We start from the raw sequence: 19,796 nt of genomic DNA on the forward strand, positions 1-19,796 counted from the left end.
CACGTTAACCAGTGGCTGAAATTAGTCAATAAAATCAGAGATTATGAGGCCATTTTGTATAGGCAGAGAGGTTCATATGATAAATGGCTCAGGGTTTGGGCAGCATGGAAAGGGGGAAAGAAGAATTGAAAAGTCTCATGTTCATCAATTTCTTATATAATTTTTTTTATGTATGTGTGTGTGTATATGTGTGTATGTATGTGTATATACATATATACATGCATTTTTTTTTCCTTTCTTCTCCCGGATATGGCGGCACCCTGGGGGGAGGGAAGTGGGTGGTTGGGAATGTATGCATTCTGTTTTTCTTAATCTTGTAAATGTTGGTTGAGATGAATAAAGAAAAATATTATTAAAAAAAAAAGATAGTTTATTAAGGAGCAATATAGTAAATTTATTAATGCACATTTGTGCATTAATTCCCCAGGTTAAAAAAGAGGGACATTTTAGGATCAAAGAGGGACATGGGTCAAAAAGAGGGGCACTTGGGAGACATGCCTTCCAAAAAGTTGGGAGGTATGCCGCAACCTGTGGCTCTCCAGCTGTTGCAAAACTACAACTTCACTTCATACATTGCTTGTCGAAAAAATCCTGACTATATAAGGCTCCATTCACACGTCCGCAAATGGGTCCGCATCCGTTTCCGCAATTTTGCGGAACGGGTGCGGACCCATTTATTCTCTATGGGGACGGAATGGATGCGGACAGCACACAGTGTGCTGTCCGCATCCGCATTTGCGGAGCGCTGCCCCGATCTTCGGGTCCCGCAGCTCCGCAAAAGATAGAACATGTCCTATTCTTGTCCGCAGCTGCGGACAAGAATAGGCATTTCTATAGGGGGTCCGCAACACACCACGGACGTGTGAATGGAGCTTAAGGGCTCATTCAGACGTCCGTATTCTTTACGCAAAAATGCGGATGTTTTTTGCGGACATGCATTCCGTTTTTTTGCTGATCCATGGACTTCAATAGGGCCATGTCCTGATTTTCACAGACAAGTATAGGACATGTTTTATTTGTTTTGCTGAGCCGTGGAATGAAAAAGGGCCCTATAGAAGTGAATGGGTCAGCATCTAATCCACAAAAAAAGGATCCGCAGGACCGCATTTTTGTGGACAGCATAAGGCCGTCTGAATGAGCCCTATAAGGCATGTTAGTAGGTATGTGAATAAGCACAGTGAAGGAACCATACGGCAGGGTCAAAAGGTAGGTGGGTAACTGTTTATTTTCACTCTTTTGGGGTGATTTTTTTTAGAGGGTGGCGGACACCTCCCTCACTATAAGGTGTTTCTATGTTATACACAATGTGCATGAGTATTCATGCCCTAAACCTTTTGTCATACACTGACAGGGCAATCGCACAGCTAGAGAAAAGCGTAGGCTTTAAAACAAGCATGTAGGCCTCAGTTGCCGTGGCGACACAAAGCGATGCACGTGACCTAGTGACGCAAGGTGGACGCAGCAGGCGCACTGGGCGTGTGCGCAGACTTCCGGTTACGTCACGAATTCTCCTCCAAGACCGAGGCACCGGGAGAGCTATGAACCGGAGAGACCGAGCGCAAATGACGGGCTACCACCAGTGACAGGAGACGGAGCGCAGAGAAGACATTGAAGCCGCCTTGAAGACAGACTGACCGTGTAGGAACCGCCCTACGGGGCGCCACAAGCAGGTGAGAGGAGGGGAGGAGATGTCACTGAGGATAGAGCCAACACAATGGGCTGCTGACAACATCTGCTGTGTGCACGGCTACCTGTCAGTGTGGATTACTCAGCGCGCGGCCATAGCTGTGGGTCACGGTGTGGTGCCAGGTAGGCGAGGCTGGCCCTCCATTCTAGATGTGGGCCTGGTGGGAACCTGTATAATAGAGATCCTTTAGTTCTGTGATGTTGGGTCCCAGGGGTGAGGGGCCGCGACCCAACTCATTTTTCAATGACTAAATTCTTTGGCGTAACATAATGGACCACCATTTCAGGTTTAGAGCTCATGCCCACAACCGTGGACAGCTGGCCACAGTAGAACAGTCCTATCTCTGTCCGGACACACGGAAATGGAACTAATGGTTTTGTTTTGGTTCCGCATACGGTCCGCAAAAAAAAATGGAACGGGCACGGAAAGAGAATACATTGGTACGCATGAGCCCTGATGTGACGTTTTAGCAGGGGCATATTTTAGGACAGTCTGGATTCCTCAGTACGTTGGCATAAATCGCCCAGTCTTCTGAAAGCCCGATTTGTCTGCCATGGTTATCAGATTTGACAAACTGTGCCCTTTGTGTCCCAAAAAAGGTTGTGACCTTGTTCCCATTGCGTGATCTAGGGGTTGTGGAAACCCAGCAGTATCACAATGTGAATAGGTATCAAACAGCGTCATTGTTTGCATCTAGAGCCTGAAAGCCTATGATGGCAGCGTCCTGTCTGGTAACTGTTCGAGGGATACCGGATCTCCTTCTGGAGAACCACTCAGGATAGGTCATTAATATCTGATCTCCTGGGTCTCCCGCCAGTCGGCTGTTTAAAGGTTTTTGAAGAGACTGTTCTCATTGAACACTGCAGCCTCTTCCTTGACGGGTGACGTCACCGCACATCGGTCACATGGCGCAGCTTGGTCCCATTCAAGTGACTTGGCCTGAGCTGCAGTATCAAATCCAGCCACTGTGCTTGGGAAGCAGCAAGGAGGCCTCAGCGCCCACTCTTCATCCAGCTGATCGGACCCCCACCGATGAAATATTGGTGATCGGTATAAAAATTGCGGACAACCGCTTTAATGACAAGGCAATTTTGGGTGATTTGAAGCATGTGGTGGTTCCTAACACTTTCTTTTTTATTTCTTAGAATACCAAAATAATTTTGGCAACGTTTTTTATGCCTACTGTTTTTAGAAATATTTTTCTTTTATTAATTTTATTTTGGGAAAATGTAAAATTTTTAAAGTCAATTTGTTTGAAAACGAAAGCTTTTTTTTTTTTTTTTTTTTTTTTTTTTAAATATGTGAACTGACACCAAAATAAACGATTAATTTGGGTTCCCTAATATGCGTCGGTCGTTTTGATCTATAATGTGTATGGGTTGACGTGAATTGAGGCAACTGTTTTGGTGGGTATTTTTTATTTGTATTTTATACAGAATGTCCCCCAAGAGGTCATTTAAAGACATATATATTTTTTTTTCCTTTTTTAATTTACTCCTTTTTAATTTGCGCTTTTCCACTGTAGCTGGGGCGTCCAAAGGAGCCACAGTTCCAGGCGAAAGCAGCCCCCTGTGGGTGCATTGTACATGGGCAGAGCTGATCAGGTTCTGGTAAATGGGTATTCCGGTAGGTGCAAGTTATCCCCTATCCACAGGACAGGGGATAACAGTCCGATCAGTGGTGGTCCTTTTGCTGGGATCCCCACCGATCACGAGAATGGGGCGACCACTCTCCTGTGGAAAGGGGATAACCTGATCGCCAAGTCCAATAGAGGAAGCGGCATAGCTGTCCCTGAGCGGAGGAGAAGGCAGAAGCAGTAATAACCCGCCGGGCACCTAGATTGCAGGAGCTTTAATTGGGCGCCATAATGTGCTCTGAAATAAAGCCCAGGACCAGGCCATACATTTCTGGTACTTGGTTATGTGTAGAGATGTGAACCTCCTGGCACTCTGGAGAATGTTGCTTGGAGTCGGGTTCCCACCCCATATAATAATAAAGAGAATACTCCAGCACTGTGCGCCAAGGCTTGTTTATTTGGAATGCGGCGTCGGAACAACGTGATGTTTCGGCCAGAACGGCCTTTATCAAACAAGTGCCGCTGTAAGGAAAAGCGCCAATGAATGCTGCGCTGTGAAGTCGTAGCGTGTATCCGCACGCTGAAATGGAGAAGCTCTTCTCTATTTCAGCGTGTGGATACACGCTACGACTTCACAGCGCAGCATTCATTGGCGCTTTTCCTTACAGCGGCACTTGTTTGATAAAGGCCGTTCTGGCCGAAACATCACGTTGTTCCGACGCCGCATTCCAAATAAACAAGCCTTGGCGCACAGTGCTCTCTTTATTACTTGGTTATGTGTGTCAGAGCTGTCTGGAAGTAAATAATGGCTGCCTCCATTTAGAAGCTGTTCACATTGTGATCTGCATCCGTCATATACAGCTCTAGGGCTTGTTACAAGACACACATGAATTTTGTGTGGTGTGTTTTTATTTTATTTTTTTAACGTCTAAGAAATGCCAGAATAACCGCATGTTTAGCCGCTATTTTCCTCATGGCGTTTTCCCTATAGAGCAGGTGATGTGAAAAGGCCTGAAAAAATACACCACGCTGCTTTTTTTTTTTTTTTTTTAAAGACACCAGTAAAACAAAAAAGCAACCTCATTAAGAAAAACAGCAGTAGCAAAAAAAAAAAAAAAACAGACCTTGAGCGGACATTTTTACCCCAAAAAACACAGGTACAAAAAAATGCTGAAAACCGCCATCAAAACCTTACATGTAAAAGCACCTTAAAGGGGGTGTCTGGTTTCAGGATGAAACCGAACACCCTGCAGATCAGGAAGATGTGAAGAACGGGTAAGTATTTATCAGCCAGATCTTGTGCCGCTGCACTGGTTCTCCTGCCTGGGCTCTATTTACCCGGCTGCAGCATTGACATCACATGTTAATGGTAAATTTGAGTCAGTATATTTTAACAAAATTTTTAAAAATTCACTATTTTCTAAATTTGAATCTCTGCTTTGGCAGATTTTAATTTTTTTTCCCTGTAGCACATCAAGGGTTAAAGGGGTTGTCTCATCTCATGAATCCACTGTAAATCATTTGTTGTCCAGTGAAGGTATCTTCAATATACATCAATTTTCAAATATGGCTGTGACTCCGGTAATTAGCATTTTTATACCCCCAAATTGCATGCTCGTTTCTATGGGTTACGGCCACCACTGTAACGTTCAGAGCGGTGGCCGCGCAGACGCACAAATATCAATGCTGCGGCTGCTGAAGTGTTTCAGGGGAGCGAGCGCGCACTAAGACTTGCTCATGCGCATTCACTCCCGGCCCCGGCCACCTCGTCTGAGCTCCGTCCAAACTGCACGGATCAATAGCGCAGCTACAGGGCAGGTGCATTATGTGGACATGATTACTGGGGGATGGGGCATGTCACGATCTTCTCTGTTATCCCAGAGGCTGAATCTCCTCTGACAGCCTCAGGAGTTAAGTCCCGCCCCCAGCAAGCAAGGAAGAGAGGCCCTGAGAGCAGCAAGGCAGGCTGCAAATAGGGAGGTGAGACAACCCCTTTAACAACAAAACAAACCTCAATATGTATTAGGGCTTATGCACACGACCGTATGTATTTTGCGATCTGCAAAAAACGAATCCACAAAAAAATGCGGATGACATCCATGAGCATTCCGTATTTTGCGGAACGGAACAGCTGGCCCCTAATAGAACAGTACTATCCTTGTCCGAAATGTAAACAATAGGACATACGGAAACAAAATACACACGGAGTACCTTCTGTTTTATTTTTTGTGGACCCATTGAAATGAATGGTTCTGTATACAGTCCACAAAAAAAACGCAACGTACACGGAAAAAAAATACTTTCGTGTGCATGAACCCTTAGGCCTCTTCACTTAAATGGGTCCGCAATCACGGAGATGCGGAACGGAAGCACTACGGAGTGCTTCTGTGGTGTTTCTGTCCGTGCCTCCGCTCCGCAAAAAAATAGAACTTGTTCTATTTTTTTGCGGTGTGGACAGATCACTGACCCATTCAAGTTGAATGGGTCTCGATCAGTCCCGGCCACTGCACGAAATAGACCCACAACGGCCATGTGCAAGAGGTCTTACCCTGATTCTGCAGTTTACAGAAACACCCCTGTGACAAACTCCCCTCTTTTGAGTTTGCCACGAGTACTTGGAGAGGACTACTTGCCAGCCTCTTACCATGTGATTACGGTCCCATGTTGAATGCAGCGGTTTTATGCAATAGCTGCATAGTTATATAAGCTCATGTATGGACGTATAGGGCGATACCGTTGATAATAGCGATTTATTGCTCTGTGGATTATTTGGCTGTGCTATTACATGGGAAGAAGGGAATACTAGACGGTGACACAGATGATACCGTCACAACTGGTGGCAAGCAGCGGGATTTTCCCTTCTTTTTCCCTGCACAGAGGATTCAAGGAAGGCACTAGTGTATGGTGCATGGAGGGCAACGCTGGCACTCGTGCAGCGACCCTGGCTTTGAAGGAGCTCAAGGGACAGAGCTAGCTACTGGGCAGCGTTCCTATCCACAGCAACATGGAAGAGGAGTTTCGCTGGAGGTTGCAGCAGTACTTGGCCCAACAGGATGGGCCTGTATCACAGGAGGGCATAATGGACTTGAGATGCCACTCGAAAGGGGCTGTGGTATGACTCCTTAGAGGAGGTACAGCGGCGGCGGAGAGAGAGCCTTCCCAGTGAGGAACAGAGGTTCCAGGTACTCGTGGCCCTGCGGTCACCCTTCCTAGGAAAGCAACCCTTGGCTGAGTGGGTGACGGAACTGTGGAACCTGATTTGGAAGGAGTTGTGGCTGGACAAAGCGTACCGGGCACTAAAGTGGTATGCCACCCAGCGCCACCCATGGATGACTAACCACTATCTGCCGGAGGGAGAGGATTATTATGGTCCGGGCTTACTGTGGGAAGCCTTTGAGGAGGGCGATGACTTTGGATGCCCCGCAGAATGTCGGTTCTGGGACATCCACGACATCAGGGAAACCATGCTGGACCTTCCCCGAGCGGACGACCTTGGACCAGACCTGATTCATCTAGTCACCATGAAGTGGGAGCTGGAGCAGAGCTACCGTCAACTGTTCAACCTTGCTCAACCACCATCCCTCAGCCTAGAGGATTGCCTGGAAATTATACCCTCTTTTGCCCAAGCAATCTCATAGACTTGTCCTGGGAGGACCCACAGATGGCAGGTGGAGATGGACCGAGGTCTCTCTACCGGCCCTACAGGGATGCTGGGCCGCCTGCCCAGATCTCCAGCGGCAACCTGAGTTCCAGGGGAAGGAGATGCTGGGTCCCTCTGCCCTACAGCAACCAGAGTCCTGGGGAGGAGAGGCAACCGGCCTCGCCTTCCAACAGCAGCCGGAGATACCAGGAAAAGGGGGACACAAACCCCACTACACGGGCGCAGATGAGACCGCGGTCTCTGTGCCAGTCCTACAGGGATGCTGGACGGTTGGTCCAGATCCCCAGCCATCTCCGCAGGGATACCAGGAGGAGGAGGTAAGCGACCCCTCCCCTTCCCAGCTACTTCCCAACCGAGATCTGGGGGCAGGGGATGAGCCTGCGATACCCACTGATCCCTTCCCAGCAGAAGAGCTGGCATCAGGGCAGAGCGCCGCTAGCCTCTGCTCCACCGACCCCCTTGTTGCAGGGCTGGCTTGCAACCACTCACCCCAGCAGAAGAGCTGGCATCAGTGCAGAGCGCCGCTAGCCTCTGCTCCACCGCCCCCCCCCCCCCCCCCCGCCCCAGCAGAAGTGCTGGCATCGGTGAAGAACGCCGCTGTTCCCCAAGTAGCCCCAGCGGTTTGCCTAGCTGCACTGTGGATGCGGAACTGTTTCACCACAACCTGGGACCTACAGACCAGTACTGTCCCTGGTGGGTAAGCTACCCTGTTAACTATTTACCGTGGGTGGGCAACTCTGCTAATGTTTCTTTGTAGGTGGGCTTCCCGACTAATCTAGGTACTGACCGACAGGAGGTCAGATACCTGTTTAGTTTTAACCCCCAAAGGGAAGATATGTGACAAACTCCCCTCTTTTGAGTTTGCCACGAGTACTTGGAGAGGACTACTTGCCAGCCTCTTACCATGTGATTACGGTCCCATGTTGAATGCACCGGTTTTATGCAATAGCTGCATAGTTATATAAGCTCATGTATGGACGTATAGGGCGATACCAGCGATAATAGCGATTTATTGTTCTGTGGATTATTTGGCTGTGCTATTACATGGGAAGAAGGGAATACTAGACGGTGACACAGATGATACCGTCACAACCCCATATGTGGTCATAAACTGCTGTATGGGCACACGGTAGGGATCATAAGGGAAGGAGCACCATATGTTTTTTGGAGGGCTGATTTTTGCTGGAATGGTCTTTAGGCACCATGTCGTATTTGAAGAGACCCTGAGGTATCCCCAGTGTGAAAACCCCCAAAAAGTGACCATTTTGGAAACTACACCAACCAAGGAATTTTTTATGGGTGAAGTGAGCGCTTTGAACCAACAGGCGTTTCATAGAATTTATAACACTTGGCTGTGAAAATGGAAAATTATATATAATGGTGCTTTAAAAGGAACCTGTAACCGAGATTTTGTGTGTAGAGCTGAGGACATCCGCAATACCCATTCCCTATAGCTCTGTGTGCTTTTATTGTGTAAAAAAAAAAATACAATTTGATACATATGCAAATTAACCTGAGATGAGTCCTGTCACTGAGATGAGTTAGGGACAGGACTCATCTCAGGTTAATTTACATATGTATAAAATCGTTTTTTGGGGTTTTTTCACAATAAAAGCACACAGAGCTATAGGGACTGGGTATTGCGAATGTGCTAGCGGCCATCTAGCAACCCATGTCCTCAGCTCTATACCCAAAATCCCGGTGACAGGTTCTCTTTAAGCACAAACTTTCTTTTTCACAGGATAAACTGTTTGGGGATATGCCAGGACTCAGAAGGGAAAGAGCAGCATCTGGATTTTCGAACATGAAATTTTCTAAAATGGTTATTAAGAGGGAGAAGTTTTTTATGTTGACATTGCTGTTTGAGGGCTTATTTTTTGCAGGATAAGCTGTCGTTTTTATTGGCACCATTTGGCTTTTTGATCGCTTTTTATCTAATTTTTTGGGAGGAGGTCACCAAAAAAGCTGTAATTTTTTTATATATATATATATATATATATATATATATATATATATATATATATATATATATATATATATAATATATAATTTTTTTTTACGCCGTTCACTTAATGAGGTAGATCCTGTGATATTTTTATAGATCCGGTCTTCATGGATGCGGCAATACCAAATGTCTTTTATTTTTTTTCATTTTAAACAATAAGAGCATTTTTAGAAATAAAAAATCATGTTTGTGTTGCTGTTTTCTTAGAGCCATATTGACTTTTTTTCTTCTTCTTCTGGCTATGGTCGTGTGTGTGTGTGTGTGTGTGGGGGATGAGATGAGGTGATGTTTTTATTGCTACCATTTTGGGGTACATATGACTTTTTTGGGGGAGAAGAGGTGACTAAAAAAATCTGTTTTGGTGTAATTTTTATTAGTTTTTTACACCGTTCACTTTATGGTGTAGAATAGATGATGGAATATTTTTATAGAGCTGGTCGTTACGAACGTGGCGATACTAAATGTCTCTCTTTTTTCATACAAGACCTCTGGGGGACATTTAACATATTTAAAAAAAAAATAATTTCACTATTGATTTCTCTTGACATAGTAGCACCAGTTATAGAGGAAATACAGCCCCTAGAGAAGCTGTACAGCCTCAGTGCAGGGCTGATGGTGGTCTATGGAAGACCCAACAGCTCCTGCACTCCCCCGGCCCCGGCAGTCACATGACCGCCGGGCCAGAGCAGGAAGCCGCACAATGCTTCCTTAGCTGTATACACAGCACTCATTCAGTGATGTGTATAGAGCGATCTAGAAGGCAGGGGAACGGTCCCTGTCTTCTCTATGGGGAGCCCTGCAGTCACTGACAGCGGGCCCCCAGTACGGCAGCTGCATGAATAGCACGTAGCTGCGATTATTGAAAGGACGTGGGAAGGGAAAGACGCTCGCAGGCTGCGCCTGTGCCGAATGCTGAACGGCGCGAGATTTCACCAGAGCACAGGGCTGGCAGACAGATGCGAGCGCTGCCTGGCCCTGTCAATCAGGACTTGGAGGGAGGTGACAAAGGTGGGAGAACGGAGCCTCTAGGAGCAGGAACAACTCCCCCCTGCTCCTGGAGGCTAATTGGCATATTATAAAAGTTAGATTTCTGGCGTAACGGGGGCATAGATACAAGAAGGAATAGGCTAGTTAGGTTTAGCGGACATTAGCACATCGCTAATGTCAGCTAGCTTTATAGGATTAAATCTGGTAACAGAATCCCTTTAAACACTTATTTAAGCCATTTTCTTATCAGTAATATAATATAATATAATGAGTGTTTATAAGGTCAGAGATCAGGAGCTGTCAGCTGAACTGCCTGACAGAACAGGTAATATTCAGATCATACTAATAGATAAACTCAAGGCTACACAAGGACAGTGGTTAAATGTTTTTTTTTAATAAAGAGCAATTGAAAAAAAATATTTTTAGCTCAAAATGAGTATAATGCAATATAAAAAAAAATGCCCCCAAAGGTGTATATAGCCTTTAAAGGGAATTCGGTTTGAGAAGTTATCCCCTATCCTATATTAGATTGGTGGGGTTCCTACCCGATCACGAGAATGGGGTTCCCCTCAATTAGAGCATCACACATTACACTGATAAGTACAATGTTCTTCTCTGGGTATCTTTATTTAGGCCGATCAGAAATAGAGCTGCAATATTTTTATCCTGATCCTACTAATCTACAATTATACTAACAGGTAACATGTTTCTCTCACAGCAGCAGTAAACTAACCGTGGATTACCTGTCTACATAGGAGTTTTACTTCTCTGTGCCGACTATTGAAAAAGGGCAATGTTTTGTATTTAAAAGGCCAGTGATACTAGTAGTGACGTCACTGGGCCTGCGGTAAACAGTGAGAAGGCCACAGCGCTGCTGGAGCGCCACTGCCTTCTCAAACAGCTGATCGGCGGGGGTCCCGGGTGTCGGAGCCCTGCTGATCAGATGCTGATTATTTATCCAAAGGATAGATCATCAGTTAAAATAAACTGTAGAACCCCTTTAATATTCAATGGCAAAGTACTGCTGAAATGAAAAAGAAAAAGCTAAAAGTTTTTCTATGAATATGGAGTCCCTTTCTAATATAAATATCCTTTTAATCTGGAGCTATGTCTCCTCCACAGTTTCCTTTACACATGGATGCTCTTGAATGGAACTCGAAAAGTTGTAGTTCCCTTAAAAAATGATGGGAGCCTTGTTAAGCAGGAAAACGAGACGAAGAGTGCCAAAGATCTGACTCTCGCAGCTCATGGAGCGGTGGCGCATCCTAGCGATGCCTTTGGAATACTCCTTTAAGCACTGGACTTTTTTTTTTTTTTTTTACATTTTTGTTGGCTCTAAACTTTCCGTCGGTCATATTCCTAAGTGTCCATTCACACGTCAGTATGTGTTTTGCGGATCTGCAAAACATGGACACCGGCAATATGCAATCAGCATTTTGCGGACCGCACATTGCCGGCACTTTCATAGAAAATGCCTTTGCCTTTAATTGTCTGCAATTGCGGGCAAGAATAGGACATGTTCTATTTTTTTGTGGGACGGAAGTGCAGATCTGCAAATGCGGATGCGGACAGCACATTCCGGCCCCGTTGAAAATGAATGGGTCCGCACCTGTTCCGGAAAATTGCGGAACGGATGCGGACCCATTTTGCAGAAGTGTGAATGGACCCTAAGTTGGATTAGTGGTTGTCTTATGACTATAATCTTGTCCACTTGCCTTATCATAGCATATGGACTAAAGGGTTCTTCCATGACTTTGATATTGATCGCCTGTCCTTAGGATAGGTAGTCAGTATCTGAACGACTGATGTGCTGGAAACAGGCACTGCACCTACACAACCCCTTCCACTGTGTACTGGACAGAGCTGGTTACTGCACCCTACAAACAGGAATACTTAGAGGATTTCCAGGACTTTTCTATTGATGGCCTCAGTTTAGGTCACCAGCAGCAGATCTGTGGGGTGAGGACACCCAACACCCCCAACAATCAGCTGTTTGTGGCAGATGCCAGAAATTATACAGTGGACAGAGTTGGAAGGAGAATGCTCCATCTACGGTCTAGTGGCCGTGCTGGGGTACTGCAGCCCAGCTCTCAAGTGAACGGGAGCTGAGCTGCAGTATGCCGCCGGCAGAAACTACACATTGGATGGAGCCTTCTGCTTCCAGCTCCAGCTTTGGTAGCCTCCACAAACTGTGCCTGACCCTCACCAGTCCTGTACTGATGGCCTATCCGGAAAATAGGTCCTCAACCTCTTTGTACTTTTTGTATACTAATTCAGGAAGGACCAAGGAGAACAGGTACTCAAATTTAAAGGGCAACAAATAGTCAGATTGGTGGGGGTCTGACCCATGTACCCCATCTGATAACCTGCTTCAAGCAGCCCTGGTGCCGGAAACTCTACAGTGTATAAAGCCAGAAGCAGAAGGCTCTGTATGCTGCTGGGATAGTGCAGTCTAGCTCCCGTTCATTTGAATGTGAAAAAAGCTGCAGTACCATATAACAGCCATTGTACGGTGTATGGCGCTGTGCTCCGTATACAGTATAGTTTCTGGCACTACATCTGCTGGAAATGGCTAATCGCTGGGGATGCTGGGTGTTGGACTGATCTGAAATTTGATAGATCCTCAATATCTGAAGCCAACCCCTTTAACTTGCATTTGTCTAGATTTCATACTGCTCTGTCCGTTTGTGTCTGGTGACCTGGCTGACTGTATAGTGACAATGTTCTGGGCTGGTGGCAGAATGATCCGTGTATGTCGTGTTGTCACTGTTTCTTGATCCCACATTTCTTCTTGTTTCTCTGACAGCTTTTAACCAATAGTAACACTGTTTGGATGAAGCCACAGGGGTAAAAGCTTGTGCAACCATGAGCCGAGGCAAGCGTGACAGCAACTTCTCCGTCTTTGAAATCGGAGACTCCACATTCACGGTTCTGAAGCGCTACCAAAATCTGAAGCCTATTGGGTCTGGAGCACAAGGAATAGTATGGTGAGGAAGCTAGCAACTTCATGTTCCCTTTCTCTGTATCTGACTGTTGGTCCCCTCATACACATGGTTGGTCTGTAAACACCGGATCCTTGGAAAATGGATAGCTTCTGTAAGCATTGCATTATTCCCTCACTCCATCAATAGCAAGGGCTATCCTCATCCACAAAAACCGACAAGGATAGGCCCTGTAGTAAAATTCTCAAATCGGGCTCATTGATCCATGAGAAAAACTGTGTGAATGGTGCCATTGAATTGTATGGGTAAGTGTGCTATCTGATTTAAAGGGGTTTTGCCATCACATACAATGGGGGCATATCGCTAGGATATGCCCCCATTGTCTGATAGGTGCGCGTCCCACCTCTGGGACCCGAACCTACAATGAGAACGGGGGGGGGGGGGGGATTAATGGCGGGCGCACTGCGCATGCGCAGCCGCCCTCCATTCATTTGAATGGGGCCACCGAAAATAGCCCTGGCTCAGCTATTTCCATCTGCCCTATAGAAATGAATAGGAGCAGGGGCCATGCGTGCGCTCCCGTTCACTTGTATGGGAGCAGCGTTTGGTGGACGTACCCTGGGAAACCCGGGGTCCTCCAGCCACAGATCTCCCCCCTCGGTTCTCCTTGGAGGTGCGGGTCCCAAAGGTGGGCCCCGCACCTATCAGGCAATGGGGGCATATCCTAGCTATATACTCCCATTGTATGTGATCGGAATACCCCTTTAAAAACTGATAGCACACTGCTGAAAAATTTCCAGTTGAATCACAAAAATGATACTTGTTATGTTGACCTTACACGATGAGGCCTACTGAACCCCATTGTGTATGGGCCTCCTTAAAATTAATGTGTACAAACGTCTGTCTACTGTTTTCTATGTCAGGAGCTGGTATTGATGGGTGTACGGGTGCTGAGATCCCCACCAATGGCTGGCATGAAGTTGCTGTGGCACTCTTCAGAGTTCAGTATGCCATTGTCTTCTTTTGGCCTTACTATCAGTGGCCTGACAGCTTCTCTTCCCTATTGGTACAGCATGTTCGTGGGTTCTCTACACAGCCCATTGCCAATACTGTCTTCAGACATATCTTAATGTATATTGCTTTAATTTTTATCTGCAGAGATCGGACATCCTGCATCCATGCTAGTCATCTTTTCTGCAGTAGCCCTGGCGCAGGATCTGGTAATGGCAGTGCTGATCCCATTGAAGTTTATGGGACCAGTGCTGCAGTAACCAGCTCCATCAACTGCACTGTGGACAGAACCGTGTAGTTTAGATGCCAGAGCTACTGCAGTACAGCTTATTGCCGAGGATGTAGGGCAGGCATGCTCAACCTGTGGCCCTCCAGCTGTTGTAAAACTACAACTCCCACAATGCCCTTCTGTAGGATGATGGCTGTAGGCTGTCAGGGAATGATGGGAGTTGTAGTTTTGCAACAGCTGGAGGGCCGCAGGTTGAGCATGCCTGATGTAGGGTGTTGGCCCACCATCAGTCAGATATTTATGGACTGTCCTGAGGATAGGCCGTCAGTATTAAAAATGCCAGAAAATCCCTTTAAGGTGTCTATATGCCTTAGATAAGTCAACTGTTTTGGCAGGATCAACCATCTACTTAATGTGTGTTTGGGTCATCCAGTCCTCTCCTGAGTGCAGATGTGGGGCTGGAAGATTGGCCATGCACAATCCTTTGTTCCCTTAAGAAATAAGCTGCTGCCAAAAGATATTGAGTATATATAGGAAAGTTGAGAAGAATAGCTGTCAGTCCAAAGACTGTATTAAATTAAACGATCCCGCAGGCGATTGTCAGGAGGGAATTGTTCCTTCTCGGCATTCGCCTACTCACTCACTACTCACTTCGCCTGCTCATTCGTCGGGTAATCGGCAGCAGTATTACACTGCCAGATCATTGAGTGTTCTCGCCAATGCTTGTAAATGATGAACTAGCCAACCGTTGGTCAATGTAATACTGCCTTTATAAGCGTTTGGCCACCAGCTTTAGTGTGGTGTACATTCACATGTGACGGTAAGATCATTGTCTGCCACGTCGTACTGACAATGGACCAGTAGTTTGTTAGGGGAAGCTTTAGATGGCTTTGTATATCAGGAACATTTGGTAGTGCTCCTGTAATGCATTTACAATGCTCAGTTATTTCTGCTGTAGTGATTAATTGAAATGTTTTTCATTCAGCGCTGCTTATGATGCTGTTCTTGAGCGTCATGTGGCCATCAAAAAGCTGAGCCGACCCTTCCAGAACCAAACACATGCTAAGAGGGCCTACCGGGAGCTGGTACTCATGAAATGCGTCAATCACAAGAATGTAAGTCAAGATCTTATCTGCATCTCATTCATCATGGTCCAGAACATTAGTGAAGATTTTTTTTGTTGTTTGTTTTTGTAACCACTGCATGAAAGTGTAAGGCCTCCTTCACATATGTCCGGCGTTCGGGTTCCGTTCCCCTCCGGCGTGAAGTAGAAAACGATGCAGGAGAACTGAAGCTTGAACTGATACCATAGTTTTCTATGAGATTGTCCCAGTTGTGATGACAGATGTCAAATTGCTCCGGACAGAAAATCGCTACATGCTCAGTTTTTCTGTCTGGCGCTATCTGTGTATAGACGCCGGATCTGTGCGCTGAAGTTCTGTACACATCAGTTGTCTGACTCCCCACCTAAAACAGCTGGCCAGTACACAACGGATATGTGCTTCAGACCTTATTTATCTAGCATATATTTCGGCCTATAAGGCTACATGCACACGACCGTATGTGTTTTGTGGTCCGCAAATTGCGGATCCGCAAAAAAAACTGATTATGTTCCTTATGGCATCTGTTTTTTTGCGGATCCATTGTAATAATGCCTATCCTTGTCCGCAAACTAGAAAAAAATAGGACACTATTTTTTTTGCGGAGGAACAGACATATTGATGCGGACAGCACACGGTGTGCTGTCCGCGTTTTTCTGCGGATCCTTTGAAATGAATGGGTCCGCATCCTATCCGCCAAAAAAAACCGGATCGGACACGGAAACAAAATACGGTCGTGTGCATGAGGCCTAAGCCTGTCTATTCTCTCTTTGTACTCTGTGCCTTCTACTGAAGAATACTGTGATTTATGTGCCTGTTTATTTTATTTCCATCTGTCTTTTTTTTTTTTTTTTTTTTTCACAGATAATTGGGCTTTTAAATGTCTTCACGCCACAAAAATCTTTGGAGGAATTTCAAGACTTGTAAGTTGTCTTTGACGTCTATTATTTTTACTGATAATTTGAGTACTTAGTTGTGGGTTCTTTGGATAATTTGCTACCCTTTTGACATTTGGTGTCTTACATCAGGGCTTTTTTTTTTTTTCCAGGTACATTGTGATGGAACTAATGGATGCCAATTTGTGCCAAGTTATACAGATGGAATTGGATCATGAGCGCATGTCCTACCTTCTTTACCAGATGCTTTGTGGCATTAAGCACTTACATTCTGCAGGCATCATCCACCGGGTGATTTATTTTCCTCCTGATTTTGAATGAGTGGACATTGCTTTTTTGTCAGCCTTGATATCTCCTAGGGATGCTGTCTAGTGTCTGCAATGACAATCCTGCTTGATTACACAGTTACATGGGTGATAAGGTTGAAAAATAACATGCCGGCACTACAGTTTGTTACACTTTTGTTAAATGAAACCACTTTTTATGGAAACATTTTTATTAACCTTAATTTAAATCATGGGTGCCTTTGGGGCATTATTTTAAAAATATTATTGCTGTGTGTGTGTGTATATATGTGTGTGTGTGTGTATATGTATATATATATATATATATATATATATATATATATATATATATATATATATATATTATATATTTTTATATTACACACACACAAGTATAGAGGGGAGGATGAAGATGTGGCTAATGAGCAGCTCCACATTACCTAAGTCTGTCTTTCCGTCTTCTCTGTACTTCATGTCTCCTCATGAACTCCATTCCTGCAGAGATTCAACTGCAGGATCATAATCCCTGACAAGTAGAGCAGAGAGGAGGATGAGGCAGCTCTTTTTAGCTCAGTGTTCTGGAGTAACTTGTCCTCCTGTGTGATTAGGACAGCGGCCATTTTATTTCTCCTACTGAATGCTCCCCAGACAAAACAAGTAATAAATTTATTTTCAGTAATGTTATTTTATTCCCCGAGAACCTGTTTAAGTGAATAAAAAAGGTTTACTACGCAGTAATAAAATATTTACACAGACAGATCACATACAGATTAAAAGTAATAGTCAGTTAGGTCTAAACTATGACATTTGTCGCGCGACCAACTACACTGCAAAATTTATCGCACTAATATTTATAATGATAGTCTATGGTGTCGCACTGCAACATGCGACATGCTGTGATGCGACGAATGGATTATTTGCAACTGTCGCAGTGCGACACCATAGACTATCATTATAAAAATTGTTGCTCGACAAATGTCGTTGTGTAGACCTAGCCTTAGCCTGCATCAGTTGGGGAGCTCTCTTTGACCAGTTCCTAACATAGTACATGGCCGACGCCTCATGGTGATACAAGAGAGTGAGTCACATCACATCATTTTGCCCGATCGATGCCATCAGTAGAGCTGAAGCCTCCGTTACATGCATATAACTTTTCTAGCTCAGTGGCCCCTCCTAAAGAAAAGGTCTGCAGTGTCCATTAGGCATATGCCGTGGCCTAGTACCACCAGTCCTGGAAACTGTAGAGCAATAGTGCTCATTATCTCACATTAAAGGGAAAGAACCACTCAAAATAACCTTAGAGCTTAGTATCAATTGAAAATATTACATCTGAAATATTGTATCTGTTAAACCTCCTACAGTATCCTTAACCCCTTAAGGACTCAGCCCTATTTCACCTTAAGGACCAGGCCATTTTTTGCAAATCTGACCAGTGTCACTTTAAGTGGTGATAACTTTAAAACGCTTTGACTTACCCAGGCCGTTCTGAGAGAGTTTTTTTCGTCACATATTGTACTTCATGACACTGCTAAAATTGGGTAAAAAAAGTAAGGTTTTTTGTTGCATAAAAAAATACCATATTTAGCAAAAATTTTGAAAAATTAGCAAATTTCAAAGTTTCAGTTTCTCTACTTGTGTAATACATAGTAATACCCCCAAAAATTGTGATGACTTTACATTCCCCATATGCCTACTTCATGTTTGTAGCATTTTGGGAATGATATTTAATTTTTTGGGGATGTTACAAGGCTTAGAAGTTTTAGAAGCAAATTTTGAAATTTTTCAGAAATCTTCAAAATCCCACTTTTTATGGACCAGTTCAGGTTTGAAGTCACTTTGTGAGGCTTACATAATAGAAACCACCCATTCTAGAAACTACACCCCTCAAGGTATTCAAAACTGTTTTTACAAACTTTGTTAACCCTTTAGGTCTTCCATAAGACTTCATGGCAATTGGACATAAAATTTAAGAATTTAGATTTTTGGGAAAATTTTCCAATATAATCAATTTTTTCCAGGAAAAAAACAAGGGTTAACTGCCAAACAAAACTCAAAATGGGTTGCCCTGATTCTGTAGTTTGCAAAAACACCCCATATGTGGTCGTAAACTACTGTTTGGCCAAACGGGAGGACATAGAAGGAGGGGAACACCATATGGGTTTTGGAAGACAGATTTTGCAGGACTGGTTTTGTTTATACCATGTCCCATTTCAAGCCCCCCTTTGCACCCCTAGAATAGAAATTCCAAAAAAGTGACTCCATCTAAGAAAGTACATCCCTCAAGGTATTCAAAACTGGGTTTACAAACTTTGCTAACCCTTTAGGTGTTCCACAAGAGTTAATAGCAGATGGAGAAACAATCTTGGAATTTCTATTTTTTGGAAAATTTTCCATTTTAACCCTTACTTTATTATTGGAAAAAATGGGTTAACAGCCAAACAAAACTCAATATGGGTTGCCCTGATTCTTTAGTTTGCAGAAACACTCCATATGTGGTCGTAAACTACTATTTGGCTAAACGGCAGGACATAGAAGAAGGGGAACGTCATATGGTTTTTGGAAGGCAGATTTTGCTGGACTGGTTTATTTACACCATGTACCCTTTCAAGCCCGCTGATGCACCCCTAGAGTAGAAACTCCATAAAAGTGCCCCAATCTAAAAAACTATGGGATAAGGTGGTTGTTTTGGGACTATTTTAGGGGTAAATATGATTTTTGGTTGCTCTATTTTGTGGAACACCTAAAGGGTAAACAAAGTTTGTAAAGTAACTTTTGAATACCTTGAGGGGTGTAGTTTCTTAGATGGGGTCACTTTTTTGGAGTTTCTAGTCTAGGCTACATCAGGGGGGGCTTCTAATGGGACATGGTGTAAAAAAAAAAATAACAGTCCATCAAAATCTGGTGGTGGTGATGGGGGGTCTAGGGTCTGAAAGCTGAAACAAAAAAGTTCAGAATAAAAGTGCTTTTTTTTTTTTTTTTTCCCTAACTAACTTTTCCCTTCTATCCCTGCCTAACAGTGCCTCTCCCTCACTGACCCTAACTTACCTGGAAGGCGATGGGTGCAGGAGGGTGATGGAAGGCGATTAGGGGGACTCAGGAGCTGGTGCTGCAGGGTGCTCGTGCAGAACAGGAATAGGAGGGGAGAGAGGAGCGCAGGAAGTTTGAATCTCGCGCCTCTCCCCTGCACCAATCAGCACCCTGGACAGCAGCATTCAGCACCAGGGCCAGCACCGCCTCTTTAAATCTTCGTACTGTGATTGGTGGTGTGTAATCACGCCACCGATCGCAGTCTTTTTCCGGTTCATCGGGTCACCGGAGACCCGAATGGACCGGAAACACAGCAAACCGCAGGTCTGAAATGATTTCAGCCGGCATCCTGTTCTGATTAACCCCCGCGGTGCCGGAATCGCGATTTAAA

General features: G+C 44.8%; 1 protein-coding gene across 3 annotated transcripts in view; it reads left to right on the forward strand.

The window, feature by feature from the left end:
• Positions 1-1,487: 1,487 nt before the first annotated feature.
• Positions 1,488-19,796, forward strand: part of MAPK8 (mitogen-activated protein kinase 8) — a 62,084-nt gene continuing 43,775 nt past the window's right edge. For all 3 annotated transcript variants that reach the window (XM_040434922.1, XM_040434921.1, XM_040434923.1), the window contains exons 1-5: positions 1,488-1,670; positions 12,723-12,903; positions 15,084-15,213; positions 16,063-16,121; positions 16,247-16,385. In XM_040434922.1, coding sequence (XP_040290856.1) covers positions 12,782-12,903; positions 15,084-15,213; positions 16,063-16,121; positions 16,247-16,385 — 450 coding nt within the window. In that variant the 5' untranslated portion in view covers positions 1,488-1,670; positions 12,723-12,781. The remainder of the gene's footprint in view (positions 1,671-12,722; positions 12,904-15,083; positions 15,214-16,062; positions 16,122-16,246; positions 16,386-19,796) is intronic.

The sequence above is a fragment of the Bufo bufo genome, chromosome 6 (assembly GCF_905171765.1).
Source record: "Bufo bufo chromosome 6, aBufBuf1.1, whole genome shotgun sequence".
In the NCBI taxonomy this organism is placed as follows: domain Eukaryota; kingdom Metazoa; phylum Chordata; class Amphibia; order Anura; family Bufonidae; genus Bufo; species Bufo bufo.